At 47.9% G+C, this 21713-nt stretch overlaps 1 protein-coding gene across 2 annotated transcripts; it reads left to right on the top strand.

The window, feature by feature from the left end:
- The first annotated feature begins 2621 nt into the window (after positions 1–2621).
- On the top strand, positions 2622–17811 carry VEZF1 (vascular endothelial zinc finger 1). Of its 2 annotated transcripts, XM_032129779.1 has the most exons (7): positions 2627–2841; positions 8163–8860; positions 9589–9652; positions 10636–10819; positions 12267–12491; positions 14560–14604; positions 14953–17811. In XM_032129779.1, exons 1-7 carry the CDS (start codon positions 2809–2811, stop codon positions 15378–15380), a joined length of 1677 nt encoding a protein of 558 aa, XP_031985670.1. In that variant the 5' UTR covers positions 2627–2808; the 3' UTR covers positions 15381–17811. The 2 variants fall into 2 exon arrangements, with proteins under 2 accessions (XP_031985671.1, XP_031985670.1); XM_032129780.1 differs by lacking the exon at positions 14560–14604 and having other exon boundaries at positions 2622–2841.
- The last annotated feature ends 3902 nt before the right edge of the window (positions 17812–21713 follow it).

Below are 21713 nucleotides of genomic sequence, written 5' to 3'. Positions count from 1 at the left end.
CCAGTTATAATTCTGGGTAAAGGAAAGTTCGTCAGGTTTGGCACAGACTTGCCCTTTCTAAATAGAGCTCCTGCGAGTCCTTCCCCCCGGGGACTCCCAGCGCCTCGGCTCGCTCTGCTCCCAACCCAGCTCTTGGCTGCGGGATGTGTCGGGGTAAGAGAGGGGCTGGGAGGGCCCAGCCGGGCACTGCCGAGAGGGAAGTGGGTTCCAACTCCATTTCCCTCTCGTCTGGCTTAGCTGTGAGTCTCGCAGGTTTTGTTCCTGTATCCCCTCTTGGTCCTTTAGCTGTGAAAACAAGAACAGAGTTTAGCCGGCTACGTGCTCGTCGGGATTTCTCCGATGAGTCAGTGATACGCTTGGGTAGTTTTCTTAGCCTTTAATTGAAGTGAGTGTGAGCCCTTAACAAAGAGCTCTCCCAAGTCTCCCTTAATAAGCGTTAACAAAAATAACTGAGCGACCGGGAGGGAAATAACCAGGGGCGGCAGTGGTGTCCCCTCTCCTCAAACGTGGGGTTCCTCCGGGCTCTCCTGGGGGCAGTGCCGGGGTCGGAACGCAGGGCAGCACAGGGACACCCTCCGGCTCAGCACACGGGGTGCCGTGGGGGTGATCCAGCTGGTCCCACACCACGGCTGGGAAAAACATTTGGGATGAGCAGAGACCATCTCCAGGCGAGCTGGGCTGGTGGAGTGCTGCACTGGCAACCCCCTTTGGCTCCTTTTTCTGGTCTGTTTTTCTCAGTTTGGAGCTTCTGCAGAGCAAGGGCAACGTTTTGCAGTTTCCAGTGCTGTGCATCAGCACAGAGCTCTACTGTGGTGCAGACAGGGGAGTCAAAATCAAGCAGGCTCCAAATTCCCTGAGGCAGATGGACCCTTGGAGCTGCAGGTGCTCCCAAGCAGGCTGGGCCGCTCCAGGCAGCCAAGCCCCTGGGCACGTAGTCACAAACTTCCCTCTGGGGTCACAAGACTCAGAAACTTTTTTGTTTCAAATGCAAACACGTTTTGACATAACCACTTGACTCTGGCGCTGGAGTTTCAAGGAAAAAGCCTGAGAGGCGTGAAAGAACCGCAGGCATCTCTCAGAACAGAACAACGACTGTTTTGCAACGCTCTCGGAAGGTGAAGAAACGCCTCGGGAGGGGCGAGGACCAGCCCTGCAGGAGCCAGGTGACCTGCCCAACGCTGCTCAAAGCCACAGCTGAGCCGGCGGGTAGCGACCCCCGCTGAGTGTCCCCTGGTCCCTGCTCTGTCCCCACCGTCCCTCCTCCCTGCTGCGCTGGGTTTCCCCGAGCTGCGGCTTCAGGACCGGCCTTTGCATTATCTGTAACAGGAGACAAGAAAAACCACCCGGGTGTCCCACACGGGAGGAAGTCACAGGGGCCAAATTTAGCCCTGCACGCTGCAGCCAGGGCGCCTCGGCTGCTTCTTCCCACTCCCAGTGCTGCCGAGGCCTCGGATGCTCAGCGGGGATCCGAGCCTGAGCAAAGAGGATTGACCAGAGCTGGGGGAAAATAAAAAATAAAGTGCTGTAAGCCTGTTCTCATCTCCCGAGTGCCAGGGAAGGCGAGGGGAGGTCGGGATTAAAACCCCCCCTCCTGTGACAGTGTTAAACCTGCCACACTCAGGTGTCAAAGAAACGCTGGGTGTCCCTCAGATGCCACCTGAGGCAGGGCACAGATGTCCCCTGCATCCTTTCCTGTCCTGGGAGCACCAGGGAGGTGCACGGAGCCGTCCCTGGGCCCCGTCCTGCTGCCTGTCAGGGACGTGCTTGATGTATGTAAACACATAATTAACGGTACGTATGTATTTAATTGCTCGTGGCTACGATTTGCATGCGTGTGCTGCGCCGAAGATGCCTCAGGTACGGGCGAATCCACTCAGCCGGACCGGTGGAGGTGTGCGGGGCTGCGCAGGGTCACCGCATCGCCCGAGACCCCGCGGCGGCAGGGCCAGGGGACACGGCCCGGCCCGGGGGAGGCTGCTGGGGCCCCGGGCTGCGGGACGGTGACGGGCCCGGCCCTCCTGGAGCCCGGCCAGGCGGGGTGCGAAGCAGGGCCGGCCGGGGAAGGCGGCAGCAGCCCTGGAGGGATGAGGGTGAGCCCGGGTGGGCTGAGGGCGAGCCCGACTGTGCCGAGGCGGTGGCGGCGCCGGGCGACCCCCGGGGCGACCTCGAGTTCACACCCCCCCCCCTCCGCCTCCGGCGCTGCCGCCCGCCCGCACCCGCGGGCGAAGCCGCCCCCCGCCGCCCCCGCGGCTCCCTCCCTCCCTCCCGGCGCGGCAGGCGGGGGCGGCGGGCGGGCGGGGAGGGGAGAAGGGGCGGGCGGGCGGCTCGGCGGCCCCGGGGCCGGGCCGGGGCGGGCGGCGGCGGCGGCCCCGGACACCTCGGCCGCTCCTCCATCTTCTCTCGCCACAGCTCGGCTTCCCCAGCCCGGGACCGGCCCATTGCCAGCCCCGCGGGGGGGGCGGCCGGCCCGCCGCGCCGCCCCGGCCCCGCCGCCCGCGCCGCCGCCCCGCCGCGCCGCCCCGGGCCCGCCGCCCGCCCCGCGGCGAGGGGAGCGGCGGGGGCGGCGCCGCGGCCGCCCGGGCCATCGCCGCCCCGCCGGGGCGCCGCGCCGCCGCCTCCCCCCTCTGGGCCGCAGTGGTGCAGCCCGAGGTTAGCGGAAGCGGCCGCTCGGCGCTGCCATGTTGAGCCGCCGCCGCCGCCGCCGCTTTGTTGTCGGCTCCATGTAGCTGCGGCCCGGGGGAGGGAGCGACGGGGGGACCGCCCGCCGCAGCCGCCGCCGCCGCCGCCCGGGGCCGCGCCGCCCCCGCCATGGAGGCCAACTGGACCGCGTTCCTCTTTCAGGTGAGGCCCCGCGGCGGCGGCGCTGCCCGCGCCCCCCCTCTCTCCCTCCCTCCCTCACGGCCGCGGCCCCGCCGGTCCCCGCCGGGCCGGGCTGTCACTCAGCGCGGCCGCCCGGCCCCCGCCCGCCCCCGGCCCGGCCCGGCCCGGCCCGACCCGGCCCGCCGGGCAGCGCCTCACCGGCCCCGCGGCTCCGCTTCTCCCTCCTTCCCTCCTGCACTTTCTCCCTCCGCCGCCGCCCCGCAGCGCGCTCCCTTCCCGCTTTCATTGCAAACCACCGATATTCATATTTATATTTTATTTTTATTTTCCCACTGTAAAACATGAGATCGCGCTTTTTGGGTTTTTTTGTTTGTATTTTTTTTTTATGTTTGCTTGTTTTTCTCTCCCCCCCCTGCCCCCCGCCCAAAAAGAAAAACAACAACAACAGAAAAAAAAAACCCCAACCAAAAAAAAAAAAAAAAAAAAAAAAAAAAAAAAAAAAAGCAACCCCAAGCTTCCACCGGGCTCCAACAAAACCCCGATGGAACAAACGCCGTGTCTGGGAGAATAAATTAATCCCTCTTTAAACAGCCTGACTCAGGGCCGGCTGACGAGGGAGCTTGTTTTCTTTTAAAATAGGACGCGAGCGGGCCGGATTTCTGTAAAAACTGGCGAAATCCTAACGGGAATGGGGAGGAATAGGGACGGTGGAGCGTGCAACCCCTCCCTTTGCTAACTGAGTCACAATTTTCCCCCTTTCTGTCGGTGAAAGACTGACTTAAAAACACCGCTGTTTATGTAATTCCGAAGAAAATCCAATGTACCAGAAAAAAAACTGAAAAAAAAAATTCCTCGCCTGGCTTTTGTGAGGCTCGCGAGCCCTTTCACGCCAGATTGTTTTCTCCTGCTTTTTTTTTGAGCTGGAAAGCATAAAATGTGTGATTGCAGCAGCAGCAGCGGGGGGGGTGGGGGGGGGAAAAGCGCCCAGCACATCACCTTTCTCAAGGTAAAATAATCCTCTTTGCACATTCCCGGTCGCGGCCGCTCGCTTTCTCACTGTCCTCCTCGGAATTAAACCCAAACCCAACCCGTGACACGAGTTTGAAAACCTGAGTTGAATGAATAAATCCGCCAAGAGCGAGCACCATTCCTTTAGAGAGGAAAAATTCGTCCCTTGCAAGTACCAAGGGATGAGTCACTCGCTCGGGTTCTCTGCCTCCGAAAACACGCCGGGAATGTTCCGGGGAGCCGGTACCGGGAGCTGGGCTCTGGGTTTTCCGCCTTTTCGTGATGGATGCGGGTGATGCCATCGAGTTTGGCTGAGGTCTGGTGAATTATTTCTCACTCTAGTGGGCAGTTGTGATTCGCACGTAGGAAACTTCACGCTAAGAAGTTAATCTCCTTAGTTGAGGGCCATCTCCCTCCGAGCCGGGGCTGGTTTAGTGCCTTGCTGCCTCCCAGCTGAGTGTTTTCCAGGGGAAATTTTTCCTAGGCTGGCAGGACTGTATTGCAGCAGGCTGAGAAATGCCAAGTAATGCTTTCAAGTACGTGTCCAGCTCCTCGCTGTTCCTCCGTGTTTTTTTGAAGGTGCTGAGTTTTGAAGTAGTGATGTCACTCGCTGATTTAGGAGTCGGCTTTGCTGCTTTTAATTAAGGAGTCAGCAGTTCACTTTCCGAACGTGCGACTCGGAAGCATCTTCATAAAACTGTGACGTGGAAATTTTCCTCTGATTTTTTTTTTCCCTCCCTAAATAATAAAGCTTTCAGAGCTCATGATAAATGCTGAATATTGTTTCTTGAGTGGTTTTGTTAAAATCAGTGATGTGGGGTGTGGGCATGCCAATGCACCCAGCAGAAAGCAGCACTGAGGTAGTCCTGATGTGACTTTCGTTTTTCTTCTTCCCATTCCCACAGCAGCATGTCAGCCCTGATCCAGCTGATTAGTTAAAACTAGTTAAAAAGCGTGGATTTAAAAGCCTCTCCCTAGTGTCAGTTAAATAACAAATGGAAGTGGCTGAATATTCACACTCATTCTTCCTGGGGGGAGTGTTAAACCAAGTGTGTGTTCCAGCTGGGACAGGATTCCTAAGGGACAGCTTAATATGTGGAATATAAAGTTGTAATTTTTAGCCAAATGTTTTTAGAGGAGGGTTCAACGTTTTAATTTTAGTCCTGTAGCAGTGGGCTGTGCGACTGTAAATCGCTCCTTCCAAATAAAGTTGTTTGATTGTTTTTAGGTGGCATCTTGATGAATTGTATCCCTTTCTAAAGAACCAGTCATGCTACTGAATAAGGAGTTCTTGTTTGGATCTTCTTAGTCCCCAAAATGCATAGTTTGAAAACCACTTTTAGTATCTGCTTGGGAAGTGAAAGTTGTATCTGTTAATGTGAGGAGGACTCATCCATCAGATGGAGTGTTCAAGATATGACTCATGCTAATTTGTTGCTCTCACATTAAGGCTGGAGTACAAAAATATTTTAGCCTCTGGCATTGGAAGTTCACAATGCCACATCCTACACTCCGGGTCACGAATTGCAGGGTTTTTTTGTTTACTGCCCCCCCAGGAGAGAAGGAATTAGTGACAGAACAAGGGGATTTTGCACGAGAGCCTGTCCCAGGCCATCAAAATATCCCCAGATTGTTGACGTGACGTTAATGCTGGGTCAAGTAAAACCATGGTTGGAGCCTGGATAACTGCGCCTGCCAGAGGCGTGCAGCAGGTGCTGGCTTCCCTTCTCCAACAGGGAGTTAAAAAAAAATGCTGCCTGATCCTTTTTTAAAAGGCTTTAACGGCCCTTGGAAACTGAGGAACACGGCTCGTGGCAAAGGGGCTGCGAGGAGCACGGCACTGCTAATAACGCCGGCTCCCTGGGAACCAAGATAAGCAGACTTACATAAGCAGCAGCACCATAGCCTGTAGCTTTGTGGATATACATTGTTTTATGTCTGCTGTCTCCATCGGATCTGTAGGAATAAGTGCATCATTACCTTGAAGTGCTGACCATTCTTTGAGGCTTAAAAATATCCATAAACTGCCCAAGTTTGAACCTTGTCCAAAGGATTTGGGCTCTCCATTATCCGATCTGCTAGCTCTGCCTTTGAAATTGTATCTCTGGAACTATCATTAGGTGCTCTGCAGTGTCTTCTGGTGCAGTTTAACATTGTTTAACGCTGATTTGAAGTTGTAAAACATTTCAGGTTTTTTTTTAAGTTAAAATTGTGTTGAAGTGCACAACTTGCTCAGTATTGTGCTGTCAGTGTGTATCATGCAGACTCTATTTTCATGCAATGCAGAAGTGTCAAAACCTCTTTAAAAATGTGGAAAATAAATAGTTTAAAAATCCAGAATTGTCACTGAAGTCAGGGAAAAGTTTAATGGAGCTGCTGGAGCTTGTGCCATGCCCTGATTTAGTAGCGTCGCCTCCAGGAGAGTTCTGGATCCAGCTCTTCGGCAATCGCTCCCTAAAATAAACCAGCCCCTTGGGCTGTTGTTTGAGGTGGCTGCTGTGGCCAGGCAGGTGTGGTAATATCCAGCCTACCTGTTGCATCCCGAGCTTCGGCACAGATGGATCTAAAATGCAGATACTGATGGACAGCCTGGCCTGGCTCCTAATGATTCCTACAAGTTTTGTCTCCTGTTAATGTTCGGAGTCCAGGCTTTCTCCTGTAAACTGTTTTCCTGTCAGATAGACTTGGAGTGTTCGGGAGCTTGTATTCCTTCCCACGTGGGTTAGTGTTGGTATCCACCCATGGCTTTTATCCAAAGATCACCAGCATCACGCTCCCAAAAAGTGAGATTGGAGTGATGCAGGGCTTGTGTGGGGCAGGAGCTGCCCTGCAGCAAGGGAGAGATGCTCTGGGGGGGGCCTGTAGTCCGTGCTGCAATCCAGACAGGCAAAGCATCCAGGGTACAACTAGGAAAAAGGCCCAAAGTGAGCTTCTAGAAATACTGGCTTGTCCAAAGGACGCGTTGAAATGGATTCCCAAGGGAAGAGCATTAGCCTGAGTGCACTTCCTAGCACTGTCATCCCCAACAGATGTAAAAGTAGATAGGTCGGGGTCGTGCACCAGCACAGTGTTTTATTCAGCTCTCGCAGCTTTGAGTCATGTTATTTTGTGAGGAAAGCCATAGGAAAAGAGTCCTGGAAGGCTGCAGTACTGATCTAATGGGAATGCAAGTTTCCCCAAACTCAGCTTCAGGCCTGGCACGCTGCGTTAATAACGAGCCTGATTTAAAACTGGTCTGATGAGACCAAGGCACATCTTGAATACAGATGCACTTAAACTGGCTTAAGGTGCTGGAGTGATTTATTTTAATGCTCCATTAGGCTGAATTGGTCTGTGTGGTTTCTAAACCACATTAAAATTGTATCTGCCAGGGTTTTGTCCCAGTCTGACTGGATGAGTTTTAATAACAGTGTTTCTGCCTTAGAATAACCACGCGTGGTGCAGCACAGCCCGTGGCAGGCAAGCTGCAGCTCAGCTGAGCGGTGCTGGCTGCAGGCCCCCCCTTCCCTTCCCTGTAGCTTCTGCCACTGATTCTGTAGTGCAAAGTTAGTTGGTATTGGCTGCTTTCAAACAGCTCTCAGGGTTTATTCCAAACACCCCCGAACCGTGTTCTCCAGCATCTCTAGACATCTCCCAGTGTGTATCGATCAGCTTCTCTTCCCAGCACAAAGTAGCTGCTGACAAAGAGAAAAAGGCCGTGCCGCTATTCTTGTTAGTTCCAGATGCAGAGAGCACAGTGGTCAGTGGATAAATGCATCAGGAACCTGCTAAATATAGAGATGTGGCTTTAGACAGCTCCCGATTCAAGTTGCTTTGGTTTCAGTGCTGGCACAGGGGTATGAACACACTGTTTAAATAAGACGCCTTATCACATCCTGGCTCTCTGTGGCTGCAGTTCAATTCACTAAGCTCGGCTTAAAGGTGAGGCATTATTTTGCAACTCCTGTCAGCACCTTCATCCTCTCCAGAGATAGTCCTGAGATGCCATCTGATACGATCATTAGCAAAATGAGTTATCTGTTATGTAAAGATGAAATGCTGTTACTAAAAGATCTGACAAGCACCTAGTCTTCCATGAAAAGTTGCCCTCCAGAAACTTAATAATTCTTAATAATTGTTGCACTGTGTCCTACACTTACCACAGGACCTGCACAGCCAGGGCATTTACAGCGTGAGCGGTTTATCTTGTCCAAAACCAGTGTTATGTAACCTTCTCCTGTTGTTCCTTCCATGGCTTTTGGTCTAGAATGTGCTTCCCTGTCGTTTGTAAATGTTCTCACCAGGCCAGAGTGAGCACCCATCCAGAGAATTTAAGTGTGAATGTTTGGTTTTAGGCACACGAAGCCTCCCATCACCAACAGCAGGCAGCACAGAACAGTTTGTTGCCTCTCCTGAGCTCTGCTGTTGAGCCGCCCGATCAGAAGCCGATTCTGCCCTTACCAATAACGCAGAAACCTCAGCCTGCACCAGAAACATTAAAGGATGCTATTGTTGGGATTAAAAAGGAAAAACCTAAAACCTCCTTTGTGTGCACTTACTGCAGCAAAGCTTTCAGGGACAGCTACCATTTGAGGCGTCACGAGTCCTGCCACACAGGGATAAAGTTAGTGTCACGGCCAAAGAAAACTCCCACCACAATGGTGCCCCTTATCTCGACCATCGCTGGTGACAACAGCCGGAGTTCACTGGTTTCGACTATCGCAGGCATCCTGTCCACAGTCACTACGTCTTCCTCTGCCACGAACCCCAGCAGCAGCGCCGGCGCCACGGCGATGGCAGTGACGCAGACAGTGAAGAAGCCCAGCAAGCCCGTGAAGAAGAACCATGCTTGTGAGATGTGTGGAAAGGCCTTCAGGGACGTCTACCACCTCAACCGGCACAAGCTGTCCCACTCCGATGAGAAACCCTTTGAATGTCCCATTTGCAATCAGCGCTTCAAGAGAAAGGATCGCATGACCTACCACGTGAGGTCTCACGAAGGTGGCATCACGAAACCCTACACCTGTGGTGTTTGTGGAAAAGGCTTCTCAAGGTACCATGTAGCAAATCCCAGGCATGCTCCACTGTTGGCTTTTCATGAGCAAGGAGAGGGTTAAGCTATCGTAGTGAGGGGCTGGGAGAACCAAACCTCTGAGGAGATTGGTGAGGAGATGAGGAGCCTTGTCTGCCTTTAGGGTGAGAGAATCTCCATCTGAGCAAGGTCAGCAGTGGCCAGAAGTGGTCCCTTTTTTACGAGAGTTGTTTGAAATGGTTTCTTGACCTCATCCAGGTCCCGTAAGACGTGTGTCTGTGTCACTGGGGATGTGCACAGAGCCCCTTTGCCAGCCTTTGCCATGGTCTGTGTCCGAATGCAGCAGGGCAGGTAAACTGTCACCTGATCTTACAGCAGGGTGGAGAGCACTGACAGAGCACAGGGGGGCTTGCATTGCTGCCGGCTCTGTTTGTACCTGTGCTTGCAACAGAGAAAACTTCAACCTTTAGAGCTGTTGCGCTCTCACCTTTACACAAGGTGTGACCAGACGTGCCATTTTCAGGTGTGTGAGGAGAACAGAGTTAAGTTTTAAACTGCAGGTTGTTTTTAAGCTGTGAGGTGTTGCAGGTGAAGCTCGTGGTAGGTGAGGGGAAGGGATTTATCCTGGCTGTCAGAGGGATGGGGGCTGCAGGGAGCAACCAGCGCGGTGTCAGCACTGCTAACCAAGGTGTCCTGACTTTGTGTTTGTAACTGTGTGCACTTTTCTCCTGTTCCTCTCTTTCTTGCAGGCCTGATCATTTAAGCTGTCACGTTAAACATGTTCACTCAACAGAGAGACCCTTCAAATGCCAAGTAAGGGCTAAAATGGTTTATTAAGAACAATACCTTATTGTGTCAGTACAGCTCAGGTGAATCTTTCCAGAACCATATTTGCTCCTGGACTTTTGAAAAGCAAGTTTAGGAATAAAGCCACATCCTCTACCTCACCACAGCGCTGGAGTTACGGTGGAACTTTAGAAAGATGCTGTGGCTGCTTTTTTTAGGAAGATTAGAGGGTTTTTGTTTTCTTGGAGAACAGCGTAGTTGCTCTGTTTTACCATATGCTTAACTTAGTAGTAGGATTGTAGCAGCATCCTCAGCTCAGTGCTCATTTCTGGGGTAGTGTGTGCAGTGTGTTTCTCAGCATGTTCAAATCAAATCTCTTTCTCAGCACATCTATTTAAAATGGGTGGGAATGGTTGATTCTGGATCTGTTATTTTGCTGGAAGGGGAAAGCAAGTTGTCATAAGTTGATGACTGAGTCTAGGAAAAATAATTTGATTGCCCTTGAACAATTAACTGTTTTGCTTGGAATATCCATGCTTATTCCAACCTGTGTTTTAGTGACTCATCTTATTAAATAAAAGCCTTGGGTAAAAAGAATAGCGTTAGGAAAAGGTTTTGTTTCCTTGTTCTGGATGGGAACAGAAGTACTTGAGCAGTGTAAGGTACCAAGTTCATATTTGTACAGTAAAATTATATTAGAAACCAACTTTGCCTGTTGTAGGCATTTTTATAAGCTCCCTCTTGCATTGGTGGGTAAGGCAACCCGCTGTTTTTAGAAAGTTCAAATAGTACAGAGTATGATTTTTGTCCTGATTGCCTCAGAAATGAGTTCCATTCTCAGTCTCTGCTGAGCAGTTTGGTTTCTCTATAAATACGGGTAAAACTTAATGTTGTCAATGCACTTAGGATACCGTTAGGACCTGCAAGGTAACGTGGGCTCCCAGTGGGCCTGTAGGTGATGCTGTACTGCTCTGTCTGCACCTCAAGTGTAACTGTTGTCCTTCATCTAGACGTGCACTGCTGCCTTTGCCACCAAAGACAGACTGCGGACACACATGGTGCGCCATGAAGGAAAGGTATCGTGTAATATCTGTGGTAAACTTCTGAGTGCAGCATATATCACCAGCCACTTAAAGACACACGGGCAGAGCCAAAGTATCAACTGTAATACCTGTAAACAAGGCATCAATAAAAGTAGGTGAACGTTTTACAAACATTTCTAATAACAGTGTGTTTGCGAAGGGAATTGCCTTTGATGACATTAAAATTCAGCTATGTGTCTGTCAGTTTGGGTGGTCACACCTCTTAAAAGTAGATATTTAGTAACAGAATCTGCTTCAGCTCAAGAATTGGCATGTGTGGAGTTGGTTTGCTGCTACACTGTGCTCTTATCCCTTAGGAATGCCCTGCAGTTCATGACAGTGACCAATCTCTTGAAGAAAAGAGTTCCAAAATTTTCTCACCTTTTAAGTTTAGTACTACCTCCTGAACTGTGCAGGCCTAAAAGTCCAACAGATAGTTTGGTGATTTTAGACTATTTAAGAACTGCTAAGACCTGCCAGGTTTCAGGTCTGAAGCCTCATCTAAAGCTCATCAAAATCAGGAGAAAGATTTCTCTTCTTTCTCTGGGTTTTGACCCTGGGGCTCAGTGTTTCCTCCCTCAAGCTGTAGCTGACAGGAAAAGGATTTAAATCCAGCCCTGATATGTTTTAGGCATCGATGGCATCTGACTGGTGGTGTGCAGGAGGTCAGATGAGATGTTTCTAATAGCTCCTTCTAGCCTTAAACTCTGTGGAAGTGCTGCGGTCTGGGCCTGGGAGTGCCTAGCAAGCAAATGAAGACTTGACTTTCAAATTTTCCCTATTAAAATACCTGTAACTTAAGTTAACCCACATGGTTAGTAATATAAAACGGGTTTTCAGAGGAATCAAGAGGCAGAAGTAAGGAATGTCTTTGGAAACTGTGTCCTTAAAGCCTTTTAAACTGTATTAATTTACAACATCTTTGCAGTTCCTGTTACTCCTGGATAATCTGAAGGTACTGGGAATGTCTGAAATGCCTGATTGTTGAGCTTAGTAAGAAATTTGGATGTGAAGTATTTTTCAAGGTATAAGGTTACAACTCTGGCTTCCCAAGCCAGTTTGGTGGTGCTAAGCCAGTTCACATGAGGCATTTAGAGCAGTTGTTAGACGTGGAAATGATGAGCTGTGCTGTGGCCAGAGAGTAGTGACAGGCTGTTCTGTGATGTAAAGGTAAACTGAAATTTTTAAGTCATACTTGCAATAGGAAGTAAAAAGGCTTTTCTATTTTTCATTTTTAAGCTGGAGCTAAAGTTTAGAGAAAGTAGAATCAGCTTGAGTTATAGAGGACTCATTGGAGTTTTTAACTTCATTCTTCCTAAATACAAATACATTTTTGGCAGTTAAAGTAGATGTTCTTGACTTACATTTGGGTTTTTAGCTCTTGGAAAAGTAGTTTTATAAAGCACAGAATTAATGATATTGTTTTAAACACCTCTGTGGTTTCGTTCTTGGAATCCTGTGAGATTCCACATGCTCTTTGTAGAAGTTGCCTTTGTTATCTCAGCAGAAAGCAGAGTAACTTTTCAAGGTGAATTTGTGTTCTTACTTGATTGGCATAGCATGCATGAGTGAAGAGACCAGCAACCAGAAACAGCAACAGCAGCAGCAGCAACAGCAACAACAACAGCAGCAGCAGCAGCAGCAGCAGCAGCAACAACAACAACAGCAACAACAGCAGCAGCAGCAGCAACAGCAGCAGCAGCAGCAACACGTAACAAGTTGGCCTGGAAAGCAGGTAGAGACCCTGAGATTGTGGGAAGAGGCCGTCAAAGCGAGGAAGAAAGGTAAAACAAACCAATATTGACGCATTTGGGTTTGTGAGGTAGTGGAGTTTACAGTCATTTGGGGAGTTTAAGGTGTCAGGAGGGATGTCTTACATGACAGTTTCATTCTTAGAAGTCACAGCTAAGGAAGAACAGGAGGAAACAGGCCCCAGATCAGGCTGTTAAATGACTTGCTCATGACTTGCTCCCTTGGTCTCTGTGCTTGCCTGTGTCCTTGGAGCCATCAGTTACAGAGGGGAGCTTGTGTCTGCTCCAGGGCAGGAGTGTGGGCTTTGACTTGCATGTGGCTTTTAGCTGTCTTGGTGCATATTTGCCCTTGTTCACTTGTGTGCACACACATACACACACCCCCTGTCCTTGCATCAGCACCAGTGTGCAGCTGTGTGCTTTCTGTGTCCTATTCATCTTCTCTCTCCCAATTTATTCCATCTGCTCTATCATCATATAACTGTATAGTTTTCTAGACTTCAGATAAGTTTCTTTCTCTGTTGCTTTTTTTTTATTACAAAATGAGCTAATCGGTGATCCTTTTCTCATCAGTGCTGGCTCACTGCTCACCTCTACCTGTGCTGCTGTAATTGAAGTGGAATTGCTGTTGTTGGTCATTGTGTCAGTTTGTAGAGAACAGTTCAGTGGTTTTAGGATATAGTAGTTTAAACTCTTCTGTTTCTGCTGCTTATTTGTTTCACAACAGTTTGATTACTAATGCCCATCATGTGACTTCATGGATTACATGTTTTAGAAGTTCTTAGTGACCACTGCTTATTGTTTTTCACTGGCTGTTTTTAGGAATGTTTTTGACTCACCTTATTTTTTTCTCTTCTCCTAACCTTCCTTTCAGTTTCTTCAATCTGTTTTTGTTTTCTAGGTTCTTGTTTGTGTTTTAGGCTGCTTGCTTCCTTTCCCCTTGTTACGCCAGTAATTGAATTCTATGATCAGACAGTACAGAAACAGCTTATTCATGTTAAAATGTAGTGATAACAGAAACATTACATATCATCAGGCCACTAAATAGATAAAGGAAATGGTGTCAGATTTAGGAAATCACTGAGAATTTTTTTCTGCTTGTTCTTCCCTGTGTCTTGTTTCCTTTTCCTTTCTTATTGAGAATGTTGAATATGCTTTAACTTAATAGTGTTTTGGGGCAGGATGGGGAGTGAGGGAGGTGGGTGGGTAGCAGTGGTGTCAGACTGGTGCTTTTAGCTTAACTGAATTGGGGAAGGAGCATGGGTGGGATGTGTCTTTGGGTGTGACTATGCTTGAAGGTGAAGTTAGACCAGTCAGTGCCATACCTGAGCTGCTCTTTCCATGCTGGTTCTCCTGTGCTAGTTCCACTTGTGGTGGCTTTACAACACTAGATGGGATTTTTTTTAGTCTAGTACAATTTATTTTCACAATTTTTATTTTTTTTTTTTTTTTTACTCTTTCCCTTCCTCTCCATCCCTCCTAGCTATGGACTTTGAAGAACCAACAGTAACCCTTGAATGGGGCTAATGTTGCTTTCAAAGTTACATTTGCATTGCCCCAGTGGCAAAGTGGACTCTTTGCTCCTGGCTTACCTCTGACACGTGGGTGTAACTGAGCTTGGGGTCCTGCCCTGCAATTGTGGAATCAGACACGGCTTAGTAACGTTGTTGTAGAGCGTATTTTCCCCGGTTTCTTTAGCAGCCAGCCCTGCCCTGTTCCCTGTTTCCGGAGCCTCCCGGTGTGGGTAGCCGGCAGGTGGTGCTGATGGATGTGGAGTGATTCCCGTCCCCCCCGCGTCCCCCCGGCCGGCCCCGCTCCCCAGCCCCGGCCTCCTGGGTCTCCCTTGCTCTGCACTTCAGTCCTGCTTGCTGCAAACCCACCCCAAAACCCCCCAAACCAACATGGTGTGGAGCTGTAGCTTATGTGAAAGCTGAGGAGCTGATGGGGGTTGAGGGATGTGCTGCTGGGGTAGCCTTGAAGTAGAGGTACTGTGAGCAGTGGAGCAGTTTAGTAGCAATAATTAAGACTGAAATAAGCAGGTAAATATTGAAACGAGCTTTGCTTATCAGTCCCTAATAATGACTTTTTAAAACCTTCACAGAATGTCAGTTCACCTTTGAGAAGGCTATAGAGTACGTACCATTCGGTATGTACACTCTCTCCTCTATTTCTACTGTTCCTCTTGGGAGGATTTTTTTGATTGTACAGTACTGTTTTTATGAACATGGAAACCCTCTTGCTAAGACAACCTCACTTGACTTCTCAGGAAAAAATACTGAATTGAAATGACCTGCATGAGAGTTTGTATTTCCTGTAGGCTATAGAATGTTAACAGTTTTAACTTACTAATAATACCTAAAGAAAATTATTCCAGAATTTGTACCTGTTCTTGTTTGGTTTTTGGGTTTTTTGTTTTGTTTTGTTTTGTTTAAATCTTGTCCATGGTTTTTTTATGTGTTAAAAACTTTTTGTCTTTTTTATGTCTCATTTTTAGAAGCTGCTAACTTGTGCCAAACCTCCACTGCTGCTACTACGCCTGTGACTCTTACTACTCCATTCAATATAACGTCCTCTGTGGCTTCTGGGACTATCACAAACCCAGTCACAGTGGCAGCTGCAATGAGCATGAGAAGTCCAGTAAATGTATCAAGTGCAGTTAATATATCCAGTCCGATGAACTTAGGGCATCCTGTAACTATAACCAGTCCTCTGTCCATGACCTCTCCATTAACGCTCACCACCCCGGTGAACCTGCCCACCCCGGTAACCGCTCCAGTGAACATAGCGCACCCCGTCACCATCACGTCCCCCATGAACCTGCCCACCCCCATGACGCTGGCTGGTCCCCTCAACATAGCCATGAGACCAGTGGAGAGCATGCCTTTCCTGCCCCAGGCCTTGCCCACCTCTCCTCCCTGGTAAACAAGTTCTAAACAGTATTAAAAAGGATTAAAATGGAATCCTTACCAGCAGTTCTTTTTTGGGTTTTGTTTGGTTGGGGTTTTTTTTTTTGTTTTGTTTTGTTTTGTTTTGTTCTGTTGGGTTTTTTGTTTTGTTTTGTTTTAGTTAATAATAAATTCAGACTAAGACACTGGGGCAACACCATCAGAGACCACAATAGCATCTTCCCCTTGATTTGGCTCACATGGTTCAGGCTTGAGTTTCACTGGAGCACTTCATTTAAATTAAGTTTTACCTTGTAGCTGACTGATGCTGAATTAGAACAGATACTTATTTGCCAGAGTTTAAAAAAAAAAAAAAAAGAAAAAAAAAAGAAAAAAAAGGTAATTAAAAAAAACAGTTTTATGTTTTATCCCCTCAAATTATAACTTAGAAAATTATTTTAATCTGAACACTAGCAAAGACCCCTCTGTATCTGTGACAGGGTGGATGGCTCATTTTAACCTGCCAGGCAAGTCCACTGTTTCTGAGCTAGTGTAGAACCTTTGTCTGTGTTGATGTTTTTTTTTTTTTATTTTTTTTAATGAGTAAATGCATTACAATGTTGTCATTAAAAAAAAAATGCATTTTTGGAGAAAATATGCATTTTACCTTTGGGAATATGGTAATTTCAGGCAGCATTCCCTATGGGAAAGGTGATACCAGCTCTGATATGCAAAGCATATGATAACTTATCATTCTAACTTCAACATATAATAGGGATTGTGACCTGATATTTGGAGATGTAAATATTACCCAACATATTACCCTAAGGGAATAGAGCATTGTAGTCAACATTTTTTAAAAAAAAACTGTTATTGTTTGGTGAGAAACAGCCATGGCTGACAGAAGAGGAGTCGAAATGTATGTAAACATGGTCTCTGAACAGTCAGACCCCCATGGGACTCTTATCTAGGAGCAAAAGGAGTGCTTGGAAACTTAAGGAAAATTGCTTTAAGCTGGAAGATTCTGGAGGCCCTGGGTGTGATTTTTATGCCCTCTGCCTCCCAATCAGAGCCTGCTGGTGTTTCAGCAGGGGACAGACGTGTTAGTTGTTCACTAGAAGTTTTGTCTTATATTAAATTGTATACAGTTTTTATTCTAACCACTAACTAGGTAGGATGCCCCTCCAGGACAAGCAGAGAACGTCTTTTAATTTCTCCCCTATTTCTTAATCAAGTGTTGTGCAAATCTGTTCAACTTTGTAAATATTTGCAAACATCATCATTTTTACGTTATTCTTCTATTGTGTTAACACATTTCTATCAATTTGTGGGAGTTCTGGGGTGCTGAGCTGTCCAGCCCAGAACTGCTCATAAATGGTCACACATGTTTAAGCTACATGTGCTTTTTTTTCTTAACCTGTTTATCTGTACATAAAGTAGAAAGCAAAGTCTAGGGAAACAGATATACTTTTTAGACTATCATGTCACATATTCACATTTTTAAAACTTTGTTTAAAAAAAACAAACCACCCTAAACCCAAGACTCTACATTAAATAAAAAAAAAAAAAAAGAGGAAAAAAAAAAAAGAAATTACAGTTGAGATGTTTTTATCTTTATGAAGTTGAGAGCTCTGGAGATTAGCGTGTGCATTTTCACAGAGTGCTAGCAGGACTGACCAGTCACACTGGACTGCTTCCGTTCCTCCCCGGCCGTGTCCGTGCGAGCAGTGATTGCCAGGCTGCTGGCTCAGGTGACAGGTATCTGTATCCTTACGTGAAACTGTTCTAGGGGCTTGGACTACATAGTAAAACAAAAACAAACAAAAAAAAAAAATAATAGAGCTTAGTGTAAAATAATTTTATAAATGATCTTTTGTACTTTAGGACATCAAATTGTACAACTTTTGTATATATAAAAGCTTAGGAACTTTCTGTTTAGCAGAAAGGAAACACATTCCTACACTTTTAATGTATATGTTTGTTATAATGTCCATGTAAACATATGCCCTATGTTTGTGCCTTTTAATTAGTTTGTCTCAATAAACAAAAATGTAGAGAAGAATATGTAGCTATGACTTTGTTACCACTGTTCTCACTCCAGGTGTGTAGAGGTCTTTGTTTTGGCCCTGTGTAGAGCCCGGCGTGCATGGCCGGCCCGCCAGCGCATGTCCCCAGCCCCGCTCCCCCGGCCCCGCTGCCACCACCACCACACCGTCCTGCATGTTGGGACCTGTAGTTCCCCAGCCATCTCTGTCACCCCTGGCCACCACACCACCTCGCACCAGTTTCCCAAAGTAGGTATAGCCTTCTGGGTCCGGGTAACCACAGTGATGACCCTTAGATGAAATTTGGGTATCCCTGAGCTTACAAAAAAAAAAAAAAGAGAAAAGCATTAAAAGCCAGTATGAAAATGTGTACTAGAAGTGGTTATCTATGAATTACTTACAATAAACAGGTGTGAGACTTAATTGTATGTTGTCAATTACTGCAGTATTGACAGTGGGTCCCTTGTACAGCCAGCTGTTATTTTTATCCCAGCAGTGTAGCAGTAGAATAAACACCGGCAAGGAAATTTTTCACCGTGACAGAGGCTTCCCAAACCACTAACCACGGTGCTCTTAGCGTGGCGTAGGAAAAGGGCTGTTTCCTTTCTATTTTATGTTGGTTCTGCTCGACTGTACCTGGTTTATGTCCACAAAGCTGCATTAGCTAATTGTCGACCTGTTTCATTTGTACTTGGGTAAACATTTGCTTTGTACCGTGTATTAATGGGTCCGAGGTGTGCTCCTCCGCTGTCTCAGTGCGGACATTGACTTCGCTCTGTAACGCCATCCTTCCAAATACATTAAGCTGTTTTTCTGACAAACAAAAGCTACCTGGTCAAGTGGTTTATACGACGTGCATGCTCCCTGCTAATCGATGTCCGTGCCGGTGCCGGCGCGGCCGGGGATCCGCTGGCACCTCGCAGCGCCGCCGAGTTAAGGCTCTAAGAAAATGGTGGATGTGAAGAACAGATGCTCCTGTTACACCGAGTTAGTTTCTATGCAGCTGATGCGCTTAGCCTAGTTTATTTCATGGAAACTTTTAAGCTGGATCAAATCCAACATCCAGGGAAGCCTATTGCTGCCGCTGGTTCGAGTGGGGTTTATATCGAGCCCATTCAGGTCTCCGATTGCAAGGAGTTCAATAGGGGGTTTATTTTTTTTCCTTCTGAAGTTTCCGTAAGCATTCAGCGTGAGGTGAATGGCTTAGCACCGGCTGAGAGTTTGAAAGTTGAATTTTGCCTTGGAAGGATATGTGCCGTGGAAAGTCAGAGCAGTCAGATGGAGGGCACGGGAAGGCGTCCTCCGGGCAAGGAGAGCCGCGGGGAAGCGGCCACGAGGACGTAAGTATTCCAGCACAGCCACCCATGCTGCCAGAAATGGTGCACATGGTATAAAGGGGCAGTTCTTCTCTTTATTTGGAACACCCCAGCACTTCCAGAGAGTATTTGAGGTGAAGGGAAATTTGGGATTCAACCTTTTTTCAAAGAGTTACACCTGAGTATTGTAAATTGGGCAGGTTCTGTTCAGTCAAGATAGATCAGAGAGAAACACGTTTTAGTCTCAGTATACGAGTTTAATTCTATTAGCCCTTGTTCACAAATAAAACATTTTTTTTCCCCTCTTACAACAATTTTTTTCCTTAGAGAGGCAGAAGAAAGAAGTATTTAATGTGTTTGCATTTGTCCACAAGAGGTTTAAAGAAAACCACCCAGACCCCAGTAAGCCCTTGAGCTGCAGCAATCCCAGGTTACATAAAGGGGCCGGGGCTGCCGAGGATTAGCCGGGGCATTCCGGGTGCTGATAAGCCTCCAAGTTCTCCTCGCTCTTCCCTCACTTTTATTTTACAAACAGCCACTCTGAGCCGTATCCTGAAAACTGCCTGGGGTTCATTTTCAAGGCTGTCGGGGTTAGATTCCCACCAAAGAGAGAAAATTGGAATTTAAAGGACCCTCAGGTTTTTAAAGCATCGAGCAGTGTGGTAGTTTTTATCTCAAGGTCCCTGTACAGGAGGTGAGTTTTTGAGAAATGAACGACAGTTTCTCACTGCTGGGCCCTTCCAAAAACTCCTGCCCTGCTTCACTGGTAGCTTAGTTTATCCATCTCAAAAATAGATTTAACAGTATTTTCAAAAGGCAGCTATTAAAAGCACTTCAAGTTTTTAAATGCCATTGAGGTTTCAGTGCTTAAGTGGACCTTTTAACCAGTGCTTTTTAGGAGAAAAAGTGTAAAAATAAATCTCTTTGTCTGTCAGAGAATAAAATAAATTAAACCTGATCCCCTTCTACGTATTTGTATAATTCAGCATGTTTATATTTCTTGCTTATCTTTGGATTGTTCGCTCACAGCTCCCAGCGCAGCAGCCAAGGGATGTCAGAGGAACTACGTGCTAATTTTTATGTCAAGAATAGCTTTCACCTTTAAAGGCACACAGCTCAGTGGCTGTTTTCTAATTACAAAAGGAATGCCAAAGCTTCTCCCACGAATCCATTTTACAGCTGTGTTCAGATTGGACTGTCAGCCCCTGGTTAAAATTGAGTGCTGAGGTCCTGACCTAGAAACAAACCTTTTTTGGTATTGGTTTGGAAAGAGTATTTCAGTGCTGGAGGAGCTGAGCTAGGCTGTCCAGCCAGCTCCCTCCACGCGCCTGGCCACAGCCTCGCACCGTTTCATCCGACTCTGCATCACCCCGAAGCCAAAACCAGGACCACTGGGCAAGCCAGGCTTATGATTCTTAAAAATAATAGATATTTTTGTTGTCGTTCTTCAGGTTTCTGGACTAGTCTAGTGGAATGTGTCCCTGCTCTTGGTGAGGTCTTAGAATGAGATGAGCTTTGAGGTTCCCTTCCAGCCCAAACCATTCCATGTTTCTATGATTTTTAGAAGTCCCAGCTTTTCCTTTAGGGAAGCATCAGGGCTTTTTAGAAACCAGACGTTTGGCATCTGCAGTCACTGGTTGTGTCAGAGCACAGACGTGTGCTTTCCTTGCAGAGCCTTTACAATCACTGCCTCGCAAACCAACCCATTTAGTAAAAAATAGGGCATTTTCAGGATGCGTGAAACATTTTGTTTTCCAGAGAAGTCAGAAATACTCCATTCACCTTTTCACCCAGTTGTTCTCACCAGCTGTCAGGACAAAACCATTTCTGTTCTGTGTTTTCTGTGCAAGGTTTGTTTTCCAGGGAATTACCAGTTTTGTTGGAATTGGCTGAATTAAATTCACTATTTTAATTCTTCATAGTTGTGTATTTCTATGCCCATTTCTTTTTAGCTCCTAGCATCATTAGCAGCTAAGACCCATATCAAAGGGATGTAAAATTGCCTGTTTTCCCTGAAACAAGCCTGGATTAGGAGGAGATTGCAGCCACCAAAGCTCACTGCAAGGCGCTGTGCCTCGGAAGAGTCTGATCTGCGCTAACTTGGGGAAGAGAATGATGTGGCACATGTTCGGTATGCGCTGAAAACCGAAGGTTTGCCTCCAGTATTTCCACTCTTGCTCTGTTCCCTGTCAGAGCCTTCCAGATCTTTACCCAGGATCGCTCAGCTCCCAGACACAGATGAAACGATGGAATGGGACAAATCTCAGCACGAAGAGCTGTCCTGTGAGAGCTCTGGACCATTCCACACATGTGCTCAGGCTCCAGCACCCACAGCTGTGCACCCAAGCAGTCTCTGGCTGTGGCAGGGTGCTGGGGGAGGCCGTGGTGCCCAGAGGTGTGGAGTTCTTCCCGCAGCACGTCTGGAAGGTTTGGAGAGCCACGAGGGAAGTGGAGGCTCTGACCTGCTGCCGTTCGCGGTCTTTGGTCTCTGTGGAACGGGAAGTGTTTGCCCAGTGTAAACGGGCTCCTGTAATTTGTAAGACGAGATCGCTTCCCGTCCTGAGCTGTCAGCCAGAGCGTGCTGTACGGGGACGGCTGTTTTCTGTCTGCTCCAAGTGATGCTTGGTTATAACCCGTCTGGGATGTTCAGCTGTGGGGCAGCAGTGCTGTCTCCTCTTCCTTACCACGGGACTGGAGGTCCGGGCTCCAGGAGCCTGGAACACTCCAAAGGTGTGGAAGAGGCTGAGAGCCAGCCTGGAGAGCTGGGATCCGTCCGTCCGTCCGTCCATCCATCCATCCATCCATCCATCCATCCATCCATCCATGGGATGCTGCTCCCTCCACACTGGCCCCCATCCATCCATCCATCCATCCATGGGATGCTGCTCCCTCCACACTGGCCCCCAGGCCACTCAGGGCCGGAGGTGCCGACCCCAGGGCTGGAGGCGTTGGGGAAGCCTGGGGACAACGGGGGGACCCCGACCAGGGCTGTCTCACCTCGGCTGGCGG

The sequence above is a fragment of the Corvus moneduloides genome, chromosome 20 (genome assembly GCF_009650955.1).
Source record: "Corvus moneduloides isolate bCorMon1 chromosome 20, bCorMon1.pri, whole genome shotgun sequence".
Taxonomy (NCBI): domain Eukaryota; kingdom Metazoa; phylum Chordata; class Aves; order Passeriformes; family Corvidae; genus Corvus; species Corvus moneduloides.
The sequence above is the reverse complement of the archived record's forward strand: the minus strand, read 5'-3'. Positions and strand labels throughout refer to the sequence as shown.